Raw genomic sequence first — 19774 nt, 5'->3', positions numbered from 1 at the left:
TGAGCTGCTGTGACCTTCTTCTAAAACAAATAACTCTTTGCATAATATATGTTAGAAAACCTGTTTCTACCTTTTTGGTATATAATCTCCATCCAAAACCTACAAGTTTAAACAACACTTAACTGACTCTCTTTTGGCAGTTTCCCAGTTTGCTCTGAAGTAGGCTTTAGGGGGATTTTTTCTTGGTGAAGACACAAATTACTTGCTCATAAAAGTTTATAGTCTATTGATAATCATTTGGTTTGCAACTCCTGTCGAACTATCCAGTTTCTCTCTTAATGCGCTCCAATTTCTAGCTGCGTAGGAAGACGGTTGCCACACTGTATGTATTACTGAGCCCAGTAAACATACCTGGGTGGAAATAAAGATGGTTACAGGAGCTTCATGATCTCTAATGTTTATATTATAGCTGGCGAGTAGCCAGCCTGGTTCAGAATACTAAACAACAGCTCTTTATTTTCTGTTTACATTGGATATTTTCCCAGCTCTGGCCTCCAAAAGAGAGTTAGAATTAGAGTCCTTTATTTATGAAAGTGAAATTTAGTAAAATGTAAGAGTTTTATTAAGTGGAAACTCGCCGTCTAGCACCCCAGAAAAGTTCATCTGGCAGGACGTATTCTCCCATTGCAACATGCCGTGCTCTCTGGGACCGTGGGACTGTACTACCGAGGCAGAAGGCACTGGTTGCCCAGCTTGCGCCTGTGGCTTTTGGTAGCAGAAAAACCTGACAAATAAGGAGCTTCACAAATGTAAACAGTAGTCTTGATGCATTTCAACTACTGCAAAGCATCAACAGTGTATTTTTGTTATCAAAAGGTATGGAGTACTTTAGATCTGGAAGTGGTGTCGGTGAGGTTTATTGGGGATCCAAGGGTCGTATGGAGAGCCAGAGGTAGCAGAGCAGCGTGCTGCTCCAGCAGCGTGTGCAGAGCCTGAAAGGACCAGGACGCCATTTCAGAGGGTCACTTGTTCAGGTGCCTCAGCGTAACAAGTGTATTTGACTGCCATGACTTCTTTTTTGTAACACTGCTCATTCTCAGCTTTGACTCAGAATGTGGGAATTTGTAAAGTGGTTCTGTAAATTACAGCAACTTCTAGGGTTGCTCTAATTCACCCCAGAAACCCAGCTACATAATGAATTCAAGTCATAGCACAAAACACTCTAGTACAATCCTCAGTGTGTGACAAATACTGGAACTATGTTATTTAAACAGACTTTCAGATGCTTTGGAAAGGAGAACTGTGTTCCATTTAAACTCAAAAACCGAATTGCTGCTAATTTTAATGGACGTTTGCTATCAAATCCAGGAGTCATTTTTGAAAGCTTGTCAATAGCTGCTAGCGTATCTGAGACAATTTATTATAATTGTAGTTCAGGAATCGCCAGGTTACTGTCCCTGCACATGTGCGCACATGCCCACATGCAGGGAACATTAGAGCGTTCTGCAGCAGTAGTTCAAAGCGCTGCAGCTACGCTGTTATGCCAGATTCCCAAATTGTGGGTATTGGGACCGTGCCAGCGTGGTACTCGACTGTGATAGCTCCTGCCTTTCTCTTTGTGTGGGTGTTCACCTGAGCTGCAGGGTAAGTGTCTTCGCGCGTGTGGTCAGCAGTAATTCTCTGCGGTAGCCGGGAGCAGTCCTGGCTCCGTAGCCTAGTCTGCTTGCAGCCTCCGCTGCAGGACCATAACCAGTTTTGCAGTCTGCCTTACTATCTGGGAAGGCTGGAGCAGGCTTGAGGCAGGATGCGGCAGGAGGCATGAACGTGCTGAACTGGAATGTGATTATATTTTCTGGGAGAGGGAATTGGCTTGGCCCAGGCAGGAAAGACTGGGGTCCTAGTGTGGGATTGAGAGAAATGAGACCAGGATCTTGCTTTGCAGGGCAAAAATGTACAGGGGGGAAAAAGGATGGGGAGAGAGGACGGAAGAGTATTTCAGTCAGTCAGGTCATGTTTTACATGTGCTATAGCACATATCTGCTATAACCTTATTTTCTTCTATTAGGAAAAATATTTTCTTATTTTAGGAGGGATGGCTTATACAGATCAAGTTACATCTGTATTTATAAAAGAACGAAGACGCAAATCAAATCTAAAACGTTCTGCTTGTACCATAATGAAACCGCAAAGCTTTAAGTGGTAGTTCACATTGGTGACAACAATTTTAGTAATGTAAACCATAAGCACATTGAAAGATGTCAGAAGGGAAGATCCCTGAATTTGTAGAGGACAATGCAAATGCTGTCTTGTATCAAAAAATACGCAGTTCTCATTCTGCTAATTTTTTCTTGAAGTGTGTTTTATGGCTTCTGTTAATAATTTTGTGATTCTGGATTACAGAGTTTTGAAGGACAGGGCTACCTGTAAGCATAATCTTGTCTGGGAGACTGTGGAAAATGTTCATTAACAGCAATGACTAGGTGAAGTTAAGAAGCATTGTGCGTTCTTGTATCTGGTATGCACCTTTAACAGTGGCAGGCAGTTTTTCACCTAACCAACTTCTAATGGGTTGTCTTCTCCAGAGGTTTTTTAGTTCCCTACTTCACTATTATTAAAGAGTTAAAGAGGAGCAGCCCTCAAGTGAGCCTGTATTAAGCTATAGGATTAAACTATGGGAAAGGGAGAAATTCACACACGTTTTCTTTGTAACCTGCAAAACCAATACAAACTTAACTATGCTGAACATGCTTTTCTCCCTTGCATTTTTTTGTAGAGTAAAGAATGTATAAGTGCATGTTTGATTGTGCTGAAAAATCTTTAAATATGGGTAGTTTAAATATACTGCTTTGTGAAGTTTACCCACTTGCTGAATGACAAGAATCTCATTTTCCTATGCCATGTTCACTTTTAGAAGCTGTTCTGGTTTTCTTGAAAGTGAGGTACGGGTATTTCTTGCGAGCTTCAGGAATCTCTGGGATTTTTGTAACCTGATTTTTTTTAACTGTCTGGGCTTGCTTAAGGAATTGCTAATGTTTAAATAAAAATGGGGAAATGATTTAGAAACTGAGTGATCAGAAACTTAATTGGGATGGTGGAAGTTACACAGCACGTAGGTAAAGGTCAGCTGAATCCTCTATGGGTGATGTGCAGCAAACTGTGATCTCTGAGCGGTAGCATCTTAAACATTTAAATGGAAGAATAGGTGTGCTGGCACATCAGTACTGGTGGTTGAAATAGCTTTGGCATGTATCACTAGTTTCTGAGAGCTGCTGTAAATTTGTCTTTGCATAAAGCAAATCCTTGTATTGATGTTCTCAACACATAAGGTACAGAGAGCTGCCGCTTGATACAGTGAGAAAATGCGCTGAGTATTTTAAAGTACTTCTGTTAACATGGTGGGTTTATAGCCTTACATTGTAGCAGAATTTCCTAGGTACCAGGCTTATCAGTACTCAACTTCAAAACCTAAAAATCTACTCCAGTGTAATTTGAGTGATTTCTTTGTGGTTTTTGAAGGAGCACTTTAAAGAGCAAAGTTCTTTAATGATTGCCATTGAGCAGAAGTGGTTTAACACAAGAGTCAGAGTGAATTTCCTTTTATTAACATCAATGTTAAACTCTTGCTATTAGTACAAGGCTGTTAAAATTTCCCAGTCGCTGAAGCTTGGAAGACCAAGTGTGGCCACAGATGAGAGCTAGTGAGGCTGGGATAGTAGCGGCAAACAAATCTGTGATGGTCTCCTCTTCCGAGTCAAATAGTGTTAACAAAATGTGTGGCAGTATTTTCATAATGAATATTATTACTAAGATGACATTTATGAGATGTGTCTTGCAGCCGCAACACCCAGGTGGACTTTGTGGCGAGGAGCGTGGCCGGCTCCTCGGGGAGCATCTATGGCGATGGCCACTGGCATGCTGTTGATGGTTTGCCCCGGCAGAGTGAGGGTTGACCATAACATGCCTGGAGAGACTACAGGACGAGAGCAAAACACAGGATTTATTTTTCTCCCCCTACTGAGGTTTGTGCCCAGCTCTCCCCCTCGTGTTTCTGCTCCCTCCAGACCGGCTGGGATCACGCAAAGCTGCCGGTTTCGCAGCCCGGCTGCGGCGTGACCCTGCCTGTGCAGCCAAGGGATGCTCTGCCTTGCCTCTCCCCGGTCTGATGGGGAGGAACCCTCACTGCCTAGCTCCTGGTGTCTTTTGGAGGATGGGAAAAGAATAAACCAGAGAAGCGGCACCGGAGGGACTGGGCAGCCGCAGGAGACGTGCGAGTGTGGTCCTGGAGGCCTCCTCAATGCTGCCCATGAGGGTTGTGGGCTGGAGGGAGCCTGCTCTAAGCAGTGCTGCTGGCCAGCCCAAATAGGGCCATGAGTATGCTTTCTTTTTAGCCTTTTTAACCCTGTAAGTAGACGCTGTGCCCAGTAACAGTGCTGCTGTGCCCGCTTCATTGGCGAACACCTGCTTTTGCGCAGGTGTCTGGCACAGCAGTTTGTGCTGCGGTTTGGTGTGGTGCAGAGGTGCTTCGGAGACCAGGGGAGGAGGGGGCTTGGCTGGCTCCTGGGACATCCCGAGGAAACACTGAGGAGATCTGGTGAATTTTTTTTTTTCTTAAGCTCCCAATGCTTCAGAAATGAATAAATTCATCAAAGTTTTTTTCCTGCCTTCCCCCTGCCCCATAAGGTATTAAAAAAGCTGGATGCCATGCTGTGCCGCCTCCCAGGTATCTGCTTTCCATACACCAACGTACTCCTGGCAGGCCTGGGCTGAGATTTGTAGTGAAAAGCTTCATGAAAATTTGAAATATACTGGGGTCAAAATTGTAATTTTGTGTGTGTTTATATTGCTATATAAATATACAAAATTCATATATACGCATGTGTTAGACTTTGGAAGTTGTATGCATTTGAATTGAGGTAGGAGTTCATATTAGTTTTACAGTTTCCTTAAAGCTGAGTTAATTGTTTGAAGACCTTTAAGTTGCTATGTTCTTTACTTGTTTTAACAATATGTCAAATACTGATATAAGAGCTGCTGAATGTATAGGTTTCTATCATCTTCCTGTTCTTTCGTCTTGTGGAGCTGGAGTTTGTGTGAGGAGGGAACGTGACAGGTAATAAAAGTGAAGATGACAGCTCCACAAGTGAACTCGGAATTTATAGACTAAAAGTAAAGGCCTCTCACAAGCCAGTGCCTATAGGGAAGCTGGAATTGGAGTAGCTTCTGAAAGATTAAGGAATTTAAGTATATGCTGCAAGTTCTAATTTAAAGAACATAGTCTTATCTTTAACACTTTAATGGAAAAGGACAGTCTTTGTAAAAGTTCAGTCCAAGTGAAGAATATTACTTGTACTTCGCTAGTTATTGGAGCTAGTGAATACTCCCTTATCCCATCTTAAAGAAAAGGTGTGGTCCTTAATTGTAATATTTTGTGGAAGTTGTCAAATATTTTAGGTTTGCTTTTCAGTTGTTTCACAAAGTACTCCATTATGTGCATTTCACATTAAATAGTAGCATTTCAGCTGTGTTTTGTGCATTGAAGATAATGTGGTTAAGCTTTGACTGTTTGGAAGAGAGGAAAAAAAAAAAACCACACAACTGTGGCACATCAGGCTTACACTAAGAGGCATGGAGGGACACAAAAAAGTGGATGAGATGGAAATGGCCAAATTAGTTAAAAATAAGTCTTGAGGTATGACAACTGATAACAGAAATCCAGCACCAATAAGGATTATTTTGTGTAATCATAATAATACCTGCTTTGGTTCTTTTGATGCTGTGCTTGTTCCTGTAACATTTATAAATCGCAGTTTTTTTCCCTTTAAACCTGTAAATGCAGCTCAATGAAAACTCTGGGCAAACCGTCCGTTTTCAGCTATTTTATTGATATCCCCATTGGCCTCTGGGAAAGCCTTGGACTATCACAGTGATCTTCAGACTTAGAGATGGGGAAGTTGCCATGTAGATGGGGAGTGAGAGAAACAAATAATCACAGCAAGATGTCCTGTCTTTCTGCTTGACTTGGGCTTTGTGATTTGGTATCACCGATTACTTCCAGGTCTATTCAGATGCTGCATTTGTTAAGATGATGCCAAATGTTTGCAAAGAAGTGACAGAGCCAGAAAGGTGCCCTCTTTCACCTCTCGAACCTCCCTGCTCAGTGACAACGGTGGGTGGTGGTCTTTGCCCCCCTCAGTTTTACTGCTGCGGGCAGGAGAAGATGAACACGACAGACTGGATGGCTGTGGAGAGCCGTCAGTTTAAGATGCGGAGTTACTTGGGTGCTCAATCCATGCGCGCTGGGGGACGGAGGTCTTGGCAAAGCCAGCTGGGGATGAAGGGTCCGTCATCTTCTCCATGACCCTTTTTGTTCTCCCCGGTGGAGAGTTCGACTGCCTTGTTGCATGTGTCCGTCCTTCCTCTGGTCATCTTCTGCTTTAACTGTGGGAGAGGAGGAGCAGGGCTTGGGGCTTCGGGGTGTGTGTTTGTTTTCCAAAGTCTGCTCGAGTAAATGGAATTTAGCAAAGAGCACAGTGAAAGTACGAACATAGGTGTAGACAAGTTAGTCACAAGGACTGAGGCCTGCCTCTTGAGTATGCTGCTTTGCTTAAAAAAAAAAAAGAAGGGGGAGAGGGGAGGCAGGGAGAAATTAGTTGAAGAGAAGACTCAGATATGTTTATTCCACTGGAAAATAATTCTTTTGATCTTCAGGGAGGTGTGTGAATTTAGGAGAGGGAAGAAAGGCAGGTAATTTCTAGGTGTGTTGTTTTTTTTTTTTTTCTGAAGCAGAGCTGCAGGCTTCTTTCCTTAACCCCCCCCCCCTTATTTTTTTTTCCTTTATTATCATCAGACAGTTAATTTCTCTGAACCGTTCCAGTCTCAGTGCAGCCTAAAAGCATTCAAACAGAATAGTGTACACACCTGTCAGACCATGGGGCAAATAAGGGGATGCCAGTATATGAACCATAGGAATTAGCTCTTTGATGTACAGCTTTAGAGCTAATGGCACCTCACTCATCTTAGGAAAGAGCCTTTGACTGCGGACAGTTTTGTAAGTTCCCACTTATATTGGTGTATTTGTTACTTAATTTGATGTGTTTCTTGACTTTTTATTACGTGAAAATTCAGCTGCCTTTTTCCCCTAATGATTTGGAATATTTAAACCATGTACATCACAACACCACCACCACTCTCTCTCACAGAAATAGATCAAGTGCGTTAATTCTTGATCAAGCTTGTCTTCTCCCTTTGAATTCAGCACAGCCTTTAAGTGCTGGGGTCCAGAAGCACTTTCCCTGCCACTTAAGCTGTCGTGACTGTGCCCGGGGACAAATGTAGAGCAGTCGCTTGGTCCATCTGCCAGTCTGGAGAGGGACGGGATGAACAGCTGGAGGCAATGACTTCTTAAACTAACCCAGCTAGACTTTCAAGAGCATGTCTGATCATGGCTTTAGAAACACAGTGAATTCTTAATATAACTCAAAACCTGTGCTGATTTGTATTGTAATGAATATTGATGCAAATGGAGAAGCATACATGTGTTTTGTCTCCCCAGACAGCAGCACACATACTGTGGCTGGTATACCAGTCATTTCAGAGCAGTTGTGCAAGGTGTTTTCTTCCATGTTTGCAGTGAAGTCACCATAGTTCAGCTGTGTGTTGACATACAGAAGACAGCCTCGAGATCAGAGGACAGTCAAACATTGCCTGTTGCTCTCATCCCTGTGCTGGCTCGGATCTGTTACAGTCCATTTTTTTCATCTCGTGGACTATCGCTGCTGACCATTCCTCTCATTGCCTTCGGAAGAATAGCGCTTTATTCGTGTTTTGCTGCTTCTTGGGTCATCCCTTGCCGCTGCCCATTCCTGGGGCTTCTGTCTGTGTGAATCCAAGCTTAAGCTTTTAGCATGGGTGGTTTTCCACTTTCACCTCCAACGCATCTGGTTATGTGGTATAGTGTAGACGAACTGGTCCCTGTCTGTGCCTTTTGCCTGCCCTGGTTGCCAGTGGGGCTACCCAGGTAGCTTCGCTGCTAATGTGGGAAGATGAAAAGAGAAATTGGTTCAGAGTGTATTGCACGAGGAAGAAGCGTGTGTCATTTTGCACGAGAGTTTTTGTTGTCGTTGCCAAAGCCATCGGACAAGGAGCGCAGTGTCAGGTTTGTCGGTTGTCATGGATCGGGATTCTGGGTGAGACTCTGACAGTAACACCTGCACCTCCGTCGTGAGGGCTTCGCATCTGGAGTCGGAATGGAGGACATGCATTTTAGCCTCCTAGGTTTCCAGGTGTGGAGTGGTTTGTTTTTTTTTTTTAATGCTTTGAAACCTGAAGAAGCTGTGAAACCCAATAGCATAGGTGAGCCGGTAACTGTACCAGAAGTAATTGTCACATGTGGTTTGACTCTCTGTGTATGAAAGGTAGCTAAGTCGCTTTCCATATGTGTTACTACTGCTAATGTTTGCAATCAGAGTTTATTTGGGGAAAAAGTGTGACGGTAAATCCAATACTGTACAATAGTCAACAGTGCTAATGTGCTATTTTGCATTTATTTTGTGGAGCATGCTAGAAAGGATCAGGTGCAAGAGTGAGAGAAATTTCTCAGTTTCAGTTGATAATATAATGTTTTATTTGCTAGGATGACTCATAACTGACTTTATTCAATGACTGCTTTTAATAATCTTGTTCTCTAAAGTAATCGCTTAAGGTATATAGTAGTACCACAAAACAAAACATGTAACAGTATACGATGCTGTCGACAACATAGCTATAGGGAGAATCAGTTCAAATGAGTAAATGCCTCTGTAATGTTTGATACGCTATCAAGCTATTATTTTAAAGACTTGTTCCAGTATTGATAGCTGGGAGGTTTGTGGGGGAGAGGTGTCTATAGAGTTACCACTTTAATTTGTTAAGCCGATTATAAGCATATGAATTCGTTAAAGTGTTTTCTTAAAAAAAAGTCCGAGAAGAAATTTTTATGAAGCTTTCTTTTACGGGCTCTTCATTTGCCTTGAAAGGGTGGTCATGCATCATTCAGTAAACCTTCAAACTTTCTGATATTAAATTATTTCAGTAAAACATATTTAAGCTTAAAAAAAATGTTCAGGAGCAATAGGACTTTAATGAACATTTTTCTTTATCTGTAGTTTGTGAGTTTACTATGTGAATTCTTTCTGTTTTAATGTAGGCGTTTAGATGCTAACCATATTACTGCCATACCAGAAGACAGTTTTGAGGGCCTGGTGCAGTTGCGTCACCTTTGGTTGGATGACAACAGTTTGACAGAAGTTCCCATCTATCCGCTCAGCAATCTCCCCTCTCTGCAGGCGTTAACACTGGCTCTTAACAAAATAACACACATTCCTGACTATGCATTTACAAACCTTTCAAGTCTTGTTGTTCTGTGAGTATTTGTAACTGTATTTCATAGGTCACTTTGATTCTGTCCTCAGTTACAGTTTTGATTAAGCTGGGATGGCACTGAAAATGGTATTTTGTTACGTTTTAGCTCAGTTGTCTAGTAACAGCCTATACTACCAACATAGAATCATAGAATCGTTTATGTTGGAAAAGACCTTTAAGATCATAAAGTCCAACCGTTAACCTAGCACTGTGAAGTCTACCACATCTACCACATGAGGTGATACCATGTATACTTAGACAACCCGGTGAAGGTTTGCTAAAGACCTTCTCCTAAACAGAAGGTGAAATGGGCTATGGATAGTAAGATTGCCGTATATTTTCCTGATGTCTCATTTTACTAACTAGTATTTCAAACCAATGGTTGTTAGAGGAAGCTGTCAGAGATACTAAAAGAAGAAAATATCTGCCCCAGACCTGTTTCTGTGTAGTCTTAAATATCTCCAAGGATTAATACAAAAAATTACTTTGATTTATATGTTTAAACAGTTGTTGTTTTTTTTTTTTTTTTCCACACTTCTGGATAGTGAGTAAAGGTTTAAAATAGGTTGTCTTGACTGTGGGCAATCTATTCTGTTCCCATATGAAGATGAAATATTTCTGTCTAGAAGTAAAAGATATTCTTCTGTATAATCCACCCTATATAATGTGTTTTTTTAAACTGTTTAACTCTTGATTTCATAGAAATATCTGCTAATTTGTTAACTTAAATGAAATCATTCACTTATTTGCATACTTGTTTTGGTTTTGTTTTTTAGACATCTTCATAATAATAAAATAAAAACTATAGGAAAACACTGCTTTGATGGATTAGACAACCTTGAAACCTTGTAAGTATGCTTCTTAAAGTAATTCATTGTTCAGTGTTTGCCTCATTCCCAGTTTAATCAAGGTTGCTTTACTGGTATGGTAAAGATTTTGCAAATAAGGCATGTGTGCACGGCACAACACATACCACCGACATAGGTCCAGCTCAGGTTTTAGAACTGAAGGCTAGTATCAGTGCAGCGCTCCAGCAAAACTAATTAACTATGTTGAGAAGCAGGTAAATATTAGCCTGGGTGAAATGTCAGGCTGGGTGATGTGGCTCTAATGGTCCTAGCCCTGATCTAGCTGGTGTATCTTTGCATAGCACTCCACTGAGTCAGGTGGATGTATCAGAAGTGTTTCAAGTGGCCCTGTGGGTGATAAGGGACAAATATTTGTTTCTCAGATTTACTGTAGGATTAAACGTATTTGAGATACACTGCCAAAACCGTTGTGTGACAGTAGAGGTTTCTCAGAGATCCCCAGCGGGCTGCTTCTCCACTGCTCCTCCATTCCTGGACGGGCACCACTGCCTGCCAAGGAGGCCGTCACTCACGCGTCCCTGCAGCTCTCTGCAGGCTGGTAGAAAACAGCCCAGCTCCTGGTTCCCAGCCTCTCATACAAGAGGTTCACGTAAAATACTGGCAAATATTAAGATGGTGGACTGGTTTATCTGAAACAGTGAGCCTTATGTTCCTTCAGACAGAAACAAGGGATGGGGGCAGGAAGCATCACCTTCCCCTTGCCCCGTGTCTGTCATCCCTGCTGACAGTTCATACACCCCCCAGAGCTGGGTGTCCATAGTGGCCAGATCCTAGCTCCACAGCACTCCTCGACCTCCAGAGCATCTCCTTGGTGAGGAATGGCCTTCAGCTGCTTGGGTTACACTCCCCATTTCCCTCAACTTGCTCGGTGAATGCAGTGTTTCCTTCAGTGGTGCATTTTGTTATGCTTAGGAGAATGCTAAATAAATAAATGAAGGAGGGTAAGGGCATGTTAAAGCCAGTGACAACCTCTGTTAACATGAGGAGTTTGGGTGAATCCAGGAATGCTGCTTACTCCCAACTATCTTGTCATTCTCTTAGAACCTCAATTAAGTCATAATTAGATGCTATGTAAATATACACAGCTGATGTAAGACTCTCAAAATGTTTTTCCCTCTCATAAGGAATCCCTTTTGCAGAAAAAAGACTGTAGCTGGTCCTGACATTACTGCTGGAATGGTGACAGGTTAACTTAGATATCAGCAGATCCCTGTCACTGATGTGTAGTGATTCAGTGTGATGAGATTTTCTTCTGCTTCTGTTCAATATTTATAATTAGTTTTGCTACAAGGTCTGCTATTACCTAATGGCTTATTTACTGTTTATTTTATAAAACCTGAAAGAAAAGCTAATAAAAAGTAGTCATTTATATCTACTTTAAAAAAAAAAACAACTTTGAAACCTTAGTTCATTTCCATGTAAATTCTGTTAAAGAAAAATCTGAGTTGTTGAAAAATACTGAGCTTTGCTGTAAGGAAAAGTCATTTGACTTAATATGAATAATCCTCTGGATAATATGAAATATCTTACCCAGGTTATTAGCTAGTTATAAAGCATGTACAACATCAGAAGACTAAATCTAAGTTAAAAATCACGTTATTCTATGGTCTAGTTAAAGATGTTCTGAGAATTTTCTGCTTTCATTCAATTGTGTTAAATAAAAATTATTTTAACAATTCATGATCACTGTTAAGAATTTTATAATTTCCTGCTTTGTTTCTTCTAGGGATTTAAATTATAATAACATGGTAGAGTTCCCTGAAGCTATAAAAGCACTCCCAAGTCTAAAGGAGTTGTGAGTACTACTTTTTCTCCCTTTTTAGCAGTTTTCTTTCTCCTTTCCATAAATAAAAAGGGAAAAGAAATTCCCAGATTTAAGAATGCTTGTCTCATTATGCAGCAACCTAGATCAGATTAAGTTATGCTAAGTGATGCTATAATTAAAGGAAAATATAATCATCAGCTAGAGAGGGAACCTGTTGAAAACTATTTTGGAGTTACATAAGCAAGCAATTTATTCAGGAGAGCCATTAGCATAGATCTTAATCATGAGCTGGTTTTGGCCGCCAGTAGCAGAATTAAGTATTTGTGGATCACACGTTTTCCTTGTCCCCTCCTTAAGAGGGAAGGAAGAAGAGAGAAGGCACAAGATCATGCTTCGGACAGAAAGGTTTCTTTCTAATGAAATATTTTCAGTTTAGCTGATGTGCAGTAGACAGAAATCATGCCTTCAAAGTTACTCCTACAGTATGACTTACTCCTATTCTACAATCCTATTTTTGGCAGGATTGGGAATTGAGTAGGTGTGAAGACAATGACTATTGGTTGAATCTACTGGCAGTATATTTTTAAATGTTGGTTTTCTTCTTTGGTAACATCTTTAGGGGATTTCACAGTAACTACATTTCCATAATTCCTGATGGTGCATTTGCAGGAAACCCCCTTCTAAGAACGATGTGAGTAATTTTCATGCATCTATTTTTAGTCTTTAGCAGACAGTGACTGTAAGAACAGCGATTGAAACATGTTTTTCATTTCCCAGACATTTGTATGATAATCCTTTGTCTTTTGTGGGGAACTCAGCATTTCAGAATCTGTCAGATCTGCATTCCCTGTAAGTATCATGTCAACTATATAGTGCAATAAATGGATATGAAATGTTGTGGCTAAGAACTCAAAATAATTAAATTTTCTGACTGCCTCTTACCTTATAATTTTTTTATAGTAAGCTTTTGTTAACATTGTTATTGTTGGGAATATCCAGTTTCTTAAGAAGCTCTAGTAAATATGCTCTACAACCTTTTTTTTTTTTTTCTTTAAAAATCTTCATTACCTTGCATAAGACACATAGCCTCAGGCCAAATGCTCAGGTTCTTACTTAAACAAACTGCAATATGTCCTAGGTGGTTTTTGAACAGGGATGTACATTGTGAGAATGTTTTGCAGGTTAGTGCATGCATGCTCTCAAAAGATACCAGGTTCAGGGGGCGACGAGAAAGCAAAATGGAGTGAAACTTTGAACTATGAACTACCTAAGAGTTTGCGCCCTTTTCAAACGTGTATTGATTTGACTCTTCCCAGCTTGATGAATTCCAGTTGTTTGCTAATGGAGGAGTAATCTATTAAGCAAATTACTAGTATAAGAAGCAGTGAAAAGACTATCTTCATGTGTAAAATTTAAACAAAAGCAATAAGGATGTTAGAATGTCTCCTTAGCGAAAATATCCACCTGATAGCAGGACTGAATGTCACAATTCTTTGCGTAACAGTTTACAGCTAATTTTCATGGGGATCTTTTTAGGGTCATTCGGGGTGCCAGCATGGTGCAGTGGTTTCCTAATTTGACAGGAACTGTTAATCTGGAGAGTTTGTAAGTATCTTCTACAGAAATGATTTCCAGTAATTTCTTGGGTTTGCCTCTTGTGAAGTGATTGAAATATAAGTGGATCTGGAGAGAAACTGGATGTATGTTCTCTTCCTGTCAATAAAAGTAACTATATAGCTTTCCTTACTGTGATACCGGGGTGCCTCTTAATTTTGTTTTTAATAGGATAATCTGACAACAGCCTATGAAAAGGCCACTGATACTAACCCCCCCTCTCACAGACCTGAAAAACAGAAAAGTTGACCTCTTACAAAACAAACATACAAAAATTTTGGTGGGTGAATCTAGCACCCCGATAGCTGAGACACCATCCTTATTCTGCTCTTACCATTCGTTATGCCATCTACCATCAACTATGCAAACATTTATATGTTGTGGTTTTTTTTTTTTTCCACAGAACTCTAACAGGGACCAAGATAGACAGTATTCCTGTTAATTTATGCCAAGAGCAAAAGGTGCTACGAACTCTGTAAGTATACACATTGTGCTCCTATTTTCATCTGCATCAAAATGTTTTAAAAGAAACTTAAATCTAATTTAAAGCACAAGTATTGCTTCGAATTGCTCATCCTAGTAGTTCTATCGAAGTTGGAAATCTGATTCTGGTTTTTTGATTCTTCAAATCAAGACTCATGGCAGAGTTGATGTTAATGCCTTATATTCCTGAAACAGGGTCCCCTTTACAGGGATGCACTGTATTTCTTTCCTATTTTACAAAAGATTTGTGAGGTGGTGCTGCAGAACAGTCTTTGCATCTTTAAATTTACTGTGCCACCATTCATTCTTAACACAACAGTAATCATCTACATTCAGAGGTTAAGGAAGAGTTTAGTTATAGTGCTTTGACTTTTTGTGTTCAGGAACACAGGAGAGAGCGTCAGGAACCAAGAGAAATGGAGATGAGGATTAGGAAGAGGATAGCAATAGAGAGGCAAGACAGAAAAAGAAGTAAGGATGTGTTAAAACAAATGCAAAAAAAACAAACTGGAAAATGAAACCATTGGGTGGGGGAGAGGCAAAGCCATATTTACAGAGGATACACGCAGGAAGACTTGGAACAAAAGCAAGTGCTGACAAATGGAGGAGAAAAATGTCTTCTGTTTTACAGAAGAAGAACTAGGGAAAAAGAATGGTGAGGTAGGATTTATTTTCAAATGGCAGTTTGGAACAGGAATTTGAAGATTGCTTGCAAGTTTCTAGTCTTTTTGCTGCATAGTTTCACAGGAAAATCTGAACTTTCCTAGCTCTGCTTAGGGAGGTACCAACACACTAAATAAAAATTTGCACGAAATTCCTGCATTGCATACCATCTGTCCAGTTTATTCTAAAAAAGTAGATTATCAATAAACCTTTTTAGATTATGACTCAGAATTCAGGGAATTTGTACAGTATGGTTTTGGGGTATGCGTATATCCAGATGCAGAGCTGAAAGCAGTGCCTATAGAATCAAAATGTCAGTTGGGAGGGATCTCATGAGTTGTTGAAGCCACTACAAAGGCACGGCCTGTTTCTCCATTACTTTTCAGTTACAGAACACTAGTTTCAGTTGTTAATGCTTGTGAAATAGAGAGTTTTGGGATGAATTTTTTCACTCTTGCTTGCTTTAAATCACCGTTGAATATTTTGGGAAAGTTTTAAAAAAAAAACAACAAAAAAAAACCAAAAAATTGTTCACCAAATTCAGAGACAAAGAGGGTGAGAGATATAGAAATGTAGTTTTTGAAAGGGTTACATGGATAGAGTGAATAAAAGGCAATGAATCAATGTTTTACAGAGTTATATAGACAGCCTTATTTCTGCTAGTTGCTGACTGTTGCAAGCTTGACATAGCAGTTATGTCTTTCTGCGTTTTTGGGTGTATATAATATGTATAATCGAAGTGGGGCTAGTTAGGATGACTGTGAAGAGGTCACACTTGTGATTCCATTCAAGATTTTTCTCTAAACTGCACCTAGTTTTTCTGCAGAATGTTACTAACAGGAAGACTTTTCTGCCAATCCATTTAACGGGTACAAGTGATGAGATGTTTCAAGTAGAAGAGAGTTGAACTAAGCACCTTTCTCCCATTTTCTGTTTTGAAGGGACTTGTCTTATAACAGTATAAAGGACCTCCCAAGTTTTAAGGGCTGCCAGTCCTTGGAAGAAATGTAAGTAGAAATACATGTTGTTTTTCTTTATTACCTCCTTAGTATGCCGAGTCGAATTCTCTAGAAATTTTTTTTGCATCATGTTTGATCATAAGTTTCTAAGATTAACAACAGAGAGAGATAATATGACCACCTCATGTGAGGAGCGTGCTGGACAGAATTTAACCACTTGTGTTTTTCCTCAATTAGCTAAGGTTTAGTTGTTCTTATGGCACAATAAAGAATGAAGGACACCTTAATCCTGCATTTAGTACTAGTATTGGTGTATGCATAAATGGAATCAGCATTTATGTGTTTTCCTTCCTGCTTCTTATCTCTTCCACTCTTCTTCAGTTCCCTCCAACCATTAGCCTGTGCTTGTGTAAAATGTTTTTTCCTCTGCTCCCTGTAAGGCACACTCAAGACCCATCTTTGGTTTTCCTTACTTCATTGCTTTAAAGATTAAGCATAATTTCCAGACCCTACACAAGTTTTCTGCCTGCCTATGTTCCTACTTCTCCTTCTACCTTTACTGCGCTCAAGCTTCTTTCCCCTTAACCAGAGTGTGGCTAATAGACTTCTCACAGGCCTCTGCTGTTACACTTTTGACATCTTCGGGCTCATTGTATGCATGGTTCATTGTAAAGGGAGCTAGTGAACTGGAAGTATAATTTGCCCATTAGCTCTTCTCAACATTTTCCTTTCATAAGTCCTTATTTTGAGAAGTGAAAGTGCACCCAGGGTAAGAATATAGCCTAAACATTCCTTCAGAATTAAGTAGACTTGTTTGAAATCTCAGTGTGACTCTTGAAAGTTCACAAAGCGTTACTTTTAGCTTGGAAATAATTCAGTCCACACTTAACAGTGTCTTCTAAATTAAATGAGTTGTGAATCGGGATTGGGCAGAAGCACCATGAAAGAGCTTCACGGTTGTATTAATGTGGCTAATGTGAAGTGCAGAGCAGATGCTTAAACAGTTTGCCTGCAAGGGGAAACGAGAAAAATCTTGCCATTGGTAAGGCTACATCTGTCTATTAGCAGGCACTGAGCTATCGCTTGGTTTGAAGTCAGCCCAGTTTGCCAATAAAGTTCTGTTTCTACTTCTTCACTTTGCAGTTCGTTACAGCACAATCAAATCCGTGAAATCACAGAGGATACCTTTCAAGGACTGTCCTCCCTTCGTATCCTGTAAGTGCACATAGCTGCATACTGAGTAAAACAAGCTAATGATTTTGATTCCCATGTAACCTGATGTCAGGGTTTGGTGTTACAAATCTAACTGGTGGCAAAAGGCCAGGTATGCTGGATCCTAAGGTGAAACAAACCATGTACAAGAGATACTAGCAGCAGCCAGTTTCAGTCCCATTCTTTTTATTCTCCATTTTGCTTTTCTAGCCTGTAAAGATATTTTTACATATGTAAATATGGGGATTAAAAAAGGAGATTTTTTTCGGTAGTCCACTCTTTTGCATTACATTATTACTACGTTGTTCGATTTTATAGTATTTACTGGAGAGATCGTATCTGTTTTCCTCAGGAGGAGCAGACCAGTAAACAAAATTATCCCCTCCCCTTACACCTCTAGCTATATGAAGATTATATAGGAACATTGAAGTTATCAGAAAAAAAAAAATCCACGAATTTGACAGGTGTTCTAAAAGGAATGTCATAATATAAGTCACGGTGGTCCAACAGGACCTGGATCTGGGTTTGGAAATCCAACAAAGCAGATGCCCTTCTGCTTGTTCTTTTGTTGCCTTCCCCCACCCCTGCCGACGTGCCCCGCTGCAGGTGCGGTTGTCACCGAAGGGATCGTCCTGGCACCTTCAGCCTGGGAATGGGTGGTGCCAGAGCTGGCCTCTGCCATGGGAGCGCAGGCTGAGCTGCTAGCAGAAGGAAGGGGAAGGGGGCAGGAATGGGAGATGGATTCTACTTTGGGGATGAGGTGAAGCAGGATACAGCTGCCTTACCAAGGGATTTGGCTGCTACTGCACCTGGCTGACTGGGGGGAGAGGGGAAATGGGAGTGTTGTTCGGCTTTTCTGTCAAAGGCATCATGTATTTGTCACCTCAGCTTTTTTCTCAGTACAGTGACTGTTACAAAGTTTTGATGAAACTGCTAAAATAATCTCATTTGGCATTCGTTGCAGCGACCTCAGTAGAAACCGGATCCATCAGATCCACAAGGAAGCTTTCACCGCTGTTGGAGCTATTGTTAACCTGTAAGTACCCATGGATCACGAAACCTTTTACTAGCTGAATGTATGCAGGGCAGACTTCTCTAAAGTGCCTGCTGCACTGACAGGCAGCCTCAGTGTGAGACTTTAAAAAGCCTTCCTACTCCAATGAAGTGTATGCTATAGGATCTTCAAACTTACTTTGTTGTAACACTGTCTTAATATTCACATTTCAGAGACCTAAGTTTCAATGAACTCACTTCCGTTCCAACTGAAGGATTGAGTGGACTGAACCAGCTTAAACTTGCAGGCAATTCTGAGTTGAAAGAAGCTTTGGCAGCAAAGAACTTTGCAAAGCTCCGGTACGTTGGTAAATAACGCTACAGAATGCCTTATTTTGACAGTAACAAGCAATATGACAATAAATGAAGCCAGTTTAGATAATACTCATGACAAATGGTCTGCTGAGTCCTGTAGGGCCTTAATGTTGGCATATATAAAAGGGCATCTGACTATTCTGGTATAGAAAGCCTTTTGCAGGCAATTTTCTCGGAACCTTTTATGTTTTTCCTCCACCACTTTTCAGGCAGATATCATCTGACTTTGGAGCAGTGGTTTGGGTGGATTCCATTTGTTATTGAACTGAGCACATCTGTCTTTCAGAGTGTGGAAAACAGGAGCAGACACGCAGGTGTCTGATTCCGTAATCACCACACTTTATACGTACGCTGTTTATTCTTGGAGGCAAACGATAAGAGTAACAGTAATCATTCAAATGGAAACCTGGTACTGATTTCAGTGGGAGGTGGATCAGACAGTGATTAACTGCTTTACGTTTTCAAAGATCTTTTTGCACATTAATACTCAATCCTCAAGAAGCAGTTAGAAATTGTTTCCCATATTGTCCGATGGACAAAATGGAAGTGAAGATACTGTTAATTTGTCTAAGGCCAGCAAAGGAATCTGTGTCAGGTCTCAGCAGTGCCGTGGAAACAGCAGATTGGTTTTTAGGTTTTGATCTGTGTTTGAGAACTAATACATTGTGGGATCCTTTAGACCTCAGTTCCTTTAGTTCCTCCTAAATATTTACAGGAACAGAATTCAGAAACAATATTGCAGATAGTTGATACTGTAGCCTTGAGTCAGAAAAATTAGCTTCTGGTCTGCTATTATTGTTTATGTGGACTCTTTAAAACTCTGTATGCAGCTGTACTTCTTCTCTACCAGGATTAATAGTATGCACCATTTCTGTCAAACACACCAAAAGACAATAGCAAAAAAAAAAAAAAGTCGTATTTCGGGGCCACAAAATAAGAGTGAGAAGGAAAGATACATTTTTAACACTGTGGTCATCTGGGAATTAACTTTCCTAGAAAACAGTTACTCTTTAATTAACTTGCTTAATTAGTTTCCAGTTTAGTTTATGCCACATTGATCAGAATTTGTTTTTTTATATGGAGTAGAATGAATAGTAAAGAGAGCTAAACATCACAGAATTTTCTTCGTACTGTTTGCAGCAGACAAGACTTGGATGCATCACCTGTCCTTTATCTCAGTGCAAAAGTTCATCTTTTTGGTTACAGAAATGGTTACAGCTGATCCAATTTAAATAGTTTTTTATTAGCAACTGTGACAAAAAGAAGCTTCTGTTTTTAGCACTGAAGTGTGCCACTTTAAATATTTTTAATAGATGGTAATCTTAACTCAGATTACAGTGGGTAACACTCTTTGTTGTTCTGCCTGTATTTCAGGTCACTCTCTGTACCATATGCTTACCAGTGCTGTGCATTTTGGGGTTGTGATTCTTATTTAAACTCTAATGCTGAAGATTCCAGCCACCAAGATCAAGGTGCCTTGATGGGTCGTGAGAAGGGTAAGT

The 19774-nt window shown here is 40.4% G+C and overlaps 1 protein-coding gene across 6 annotated transcripts in view; it reads left to right on the top strand.

Annotated features, from left to right (window-relative positions):
* The window catches only part of LGR4 (leucine rich repeat containing G protein-coupled receptor 4), an 84855-nt gene that overhangs the window by 58557 nt on the left and 6524 nt on the right, over nt 1-19774 (top strand). For all 6 annotated transcript variants that reach the window (XM_087743435.1, XM_087743405.1, XM_087743424.1 and 3 more), the window contains 12 exons: nt 9125-9340; nt 10116-10187; nt 11935-12003; nt 12593-12664; nt 12751-12822; nt 13510-13578; nt 13991-14062; nt 15675-15740; nt 16836-16907; nt 17869-17940; nt 18132-18257; nt 19647-19768. In XM_087743435.1, the coding sequence (XP_087599561.1) occupies nt 9125-9340; nt 10116-10187; nt 11935-12003; nt 12593-12664; nt 12751-12822; nt 13510-13578; nt 13991-14062; nt 15675-15740; nt 16836-16907; nt 17869-17940; nt 18132-18257; nt 19647-19768 (1100 nt within the window). The remainder of the gene's footprint in view (nt 1-9124; nt 9341-10115; nt 10188-11934; nt 12004-12592; nt 12665-12750; nt 12823-13509; nt 13579-13990; nt 14063-15674; nt 15741-16835; nt 16908-17868; nt 17941-18131; nt 18258-19646; nt 19769-19774) is intronic.

This window comes from Nipponia nippon, unplaced genomic scaffold, assembly GCF_047370975.1.
Source record: "Nipponia nippon isolate SJK-2023a ecotype South Korea unplaced genomic scaffold, ASM4737097v1 scaffold_10, whole genome shotgun sequence".
Classification (NCBI taxonomy): domain Eukaryota; kingdom Metazoa; phylum Chordata; class Aves; order Pelecaniformes; family Threskiornithidae; genus Nipponia; species Nipponia nippon.
This window is presented reverse-complemented; position numbering and strand designations above follow the sequence as displayed.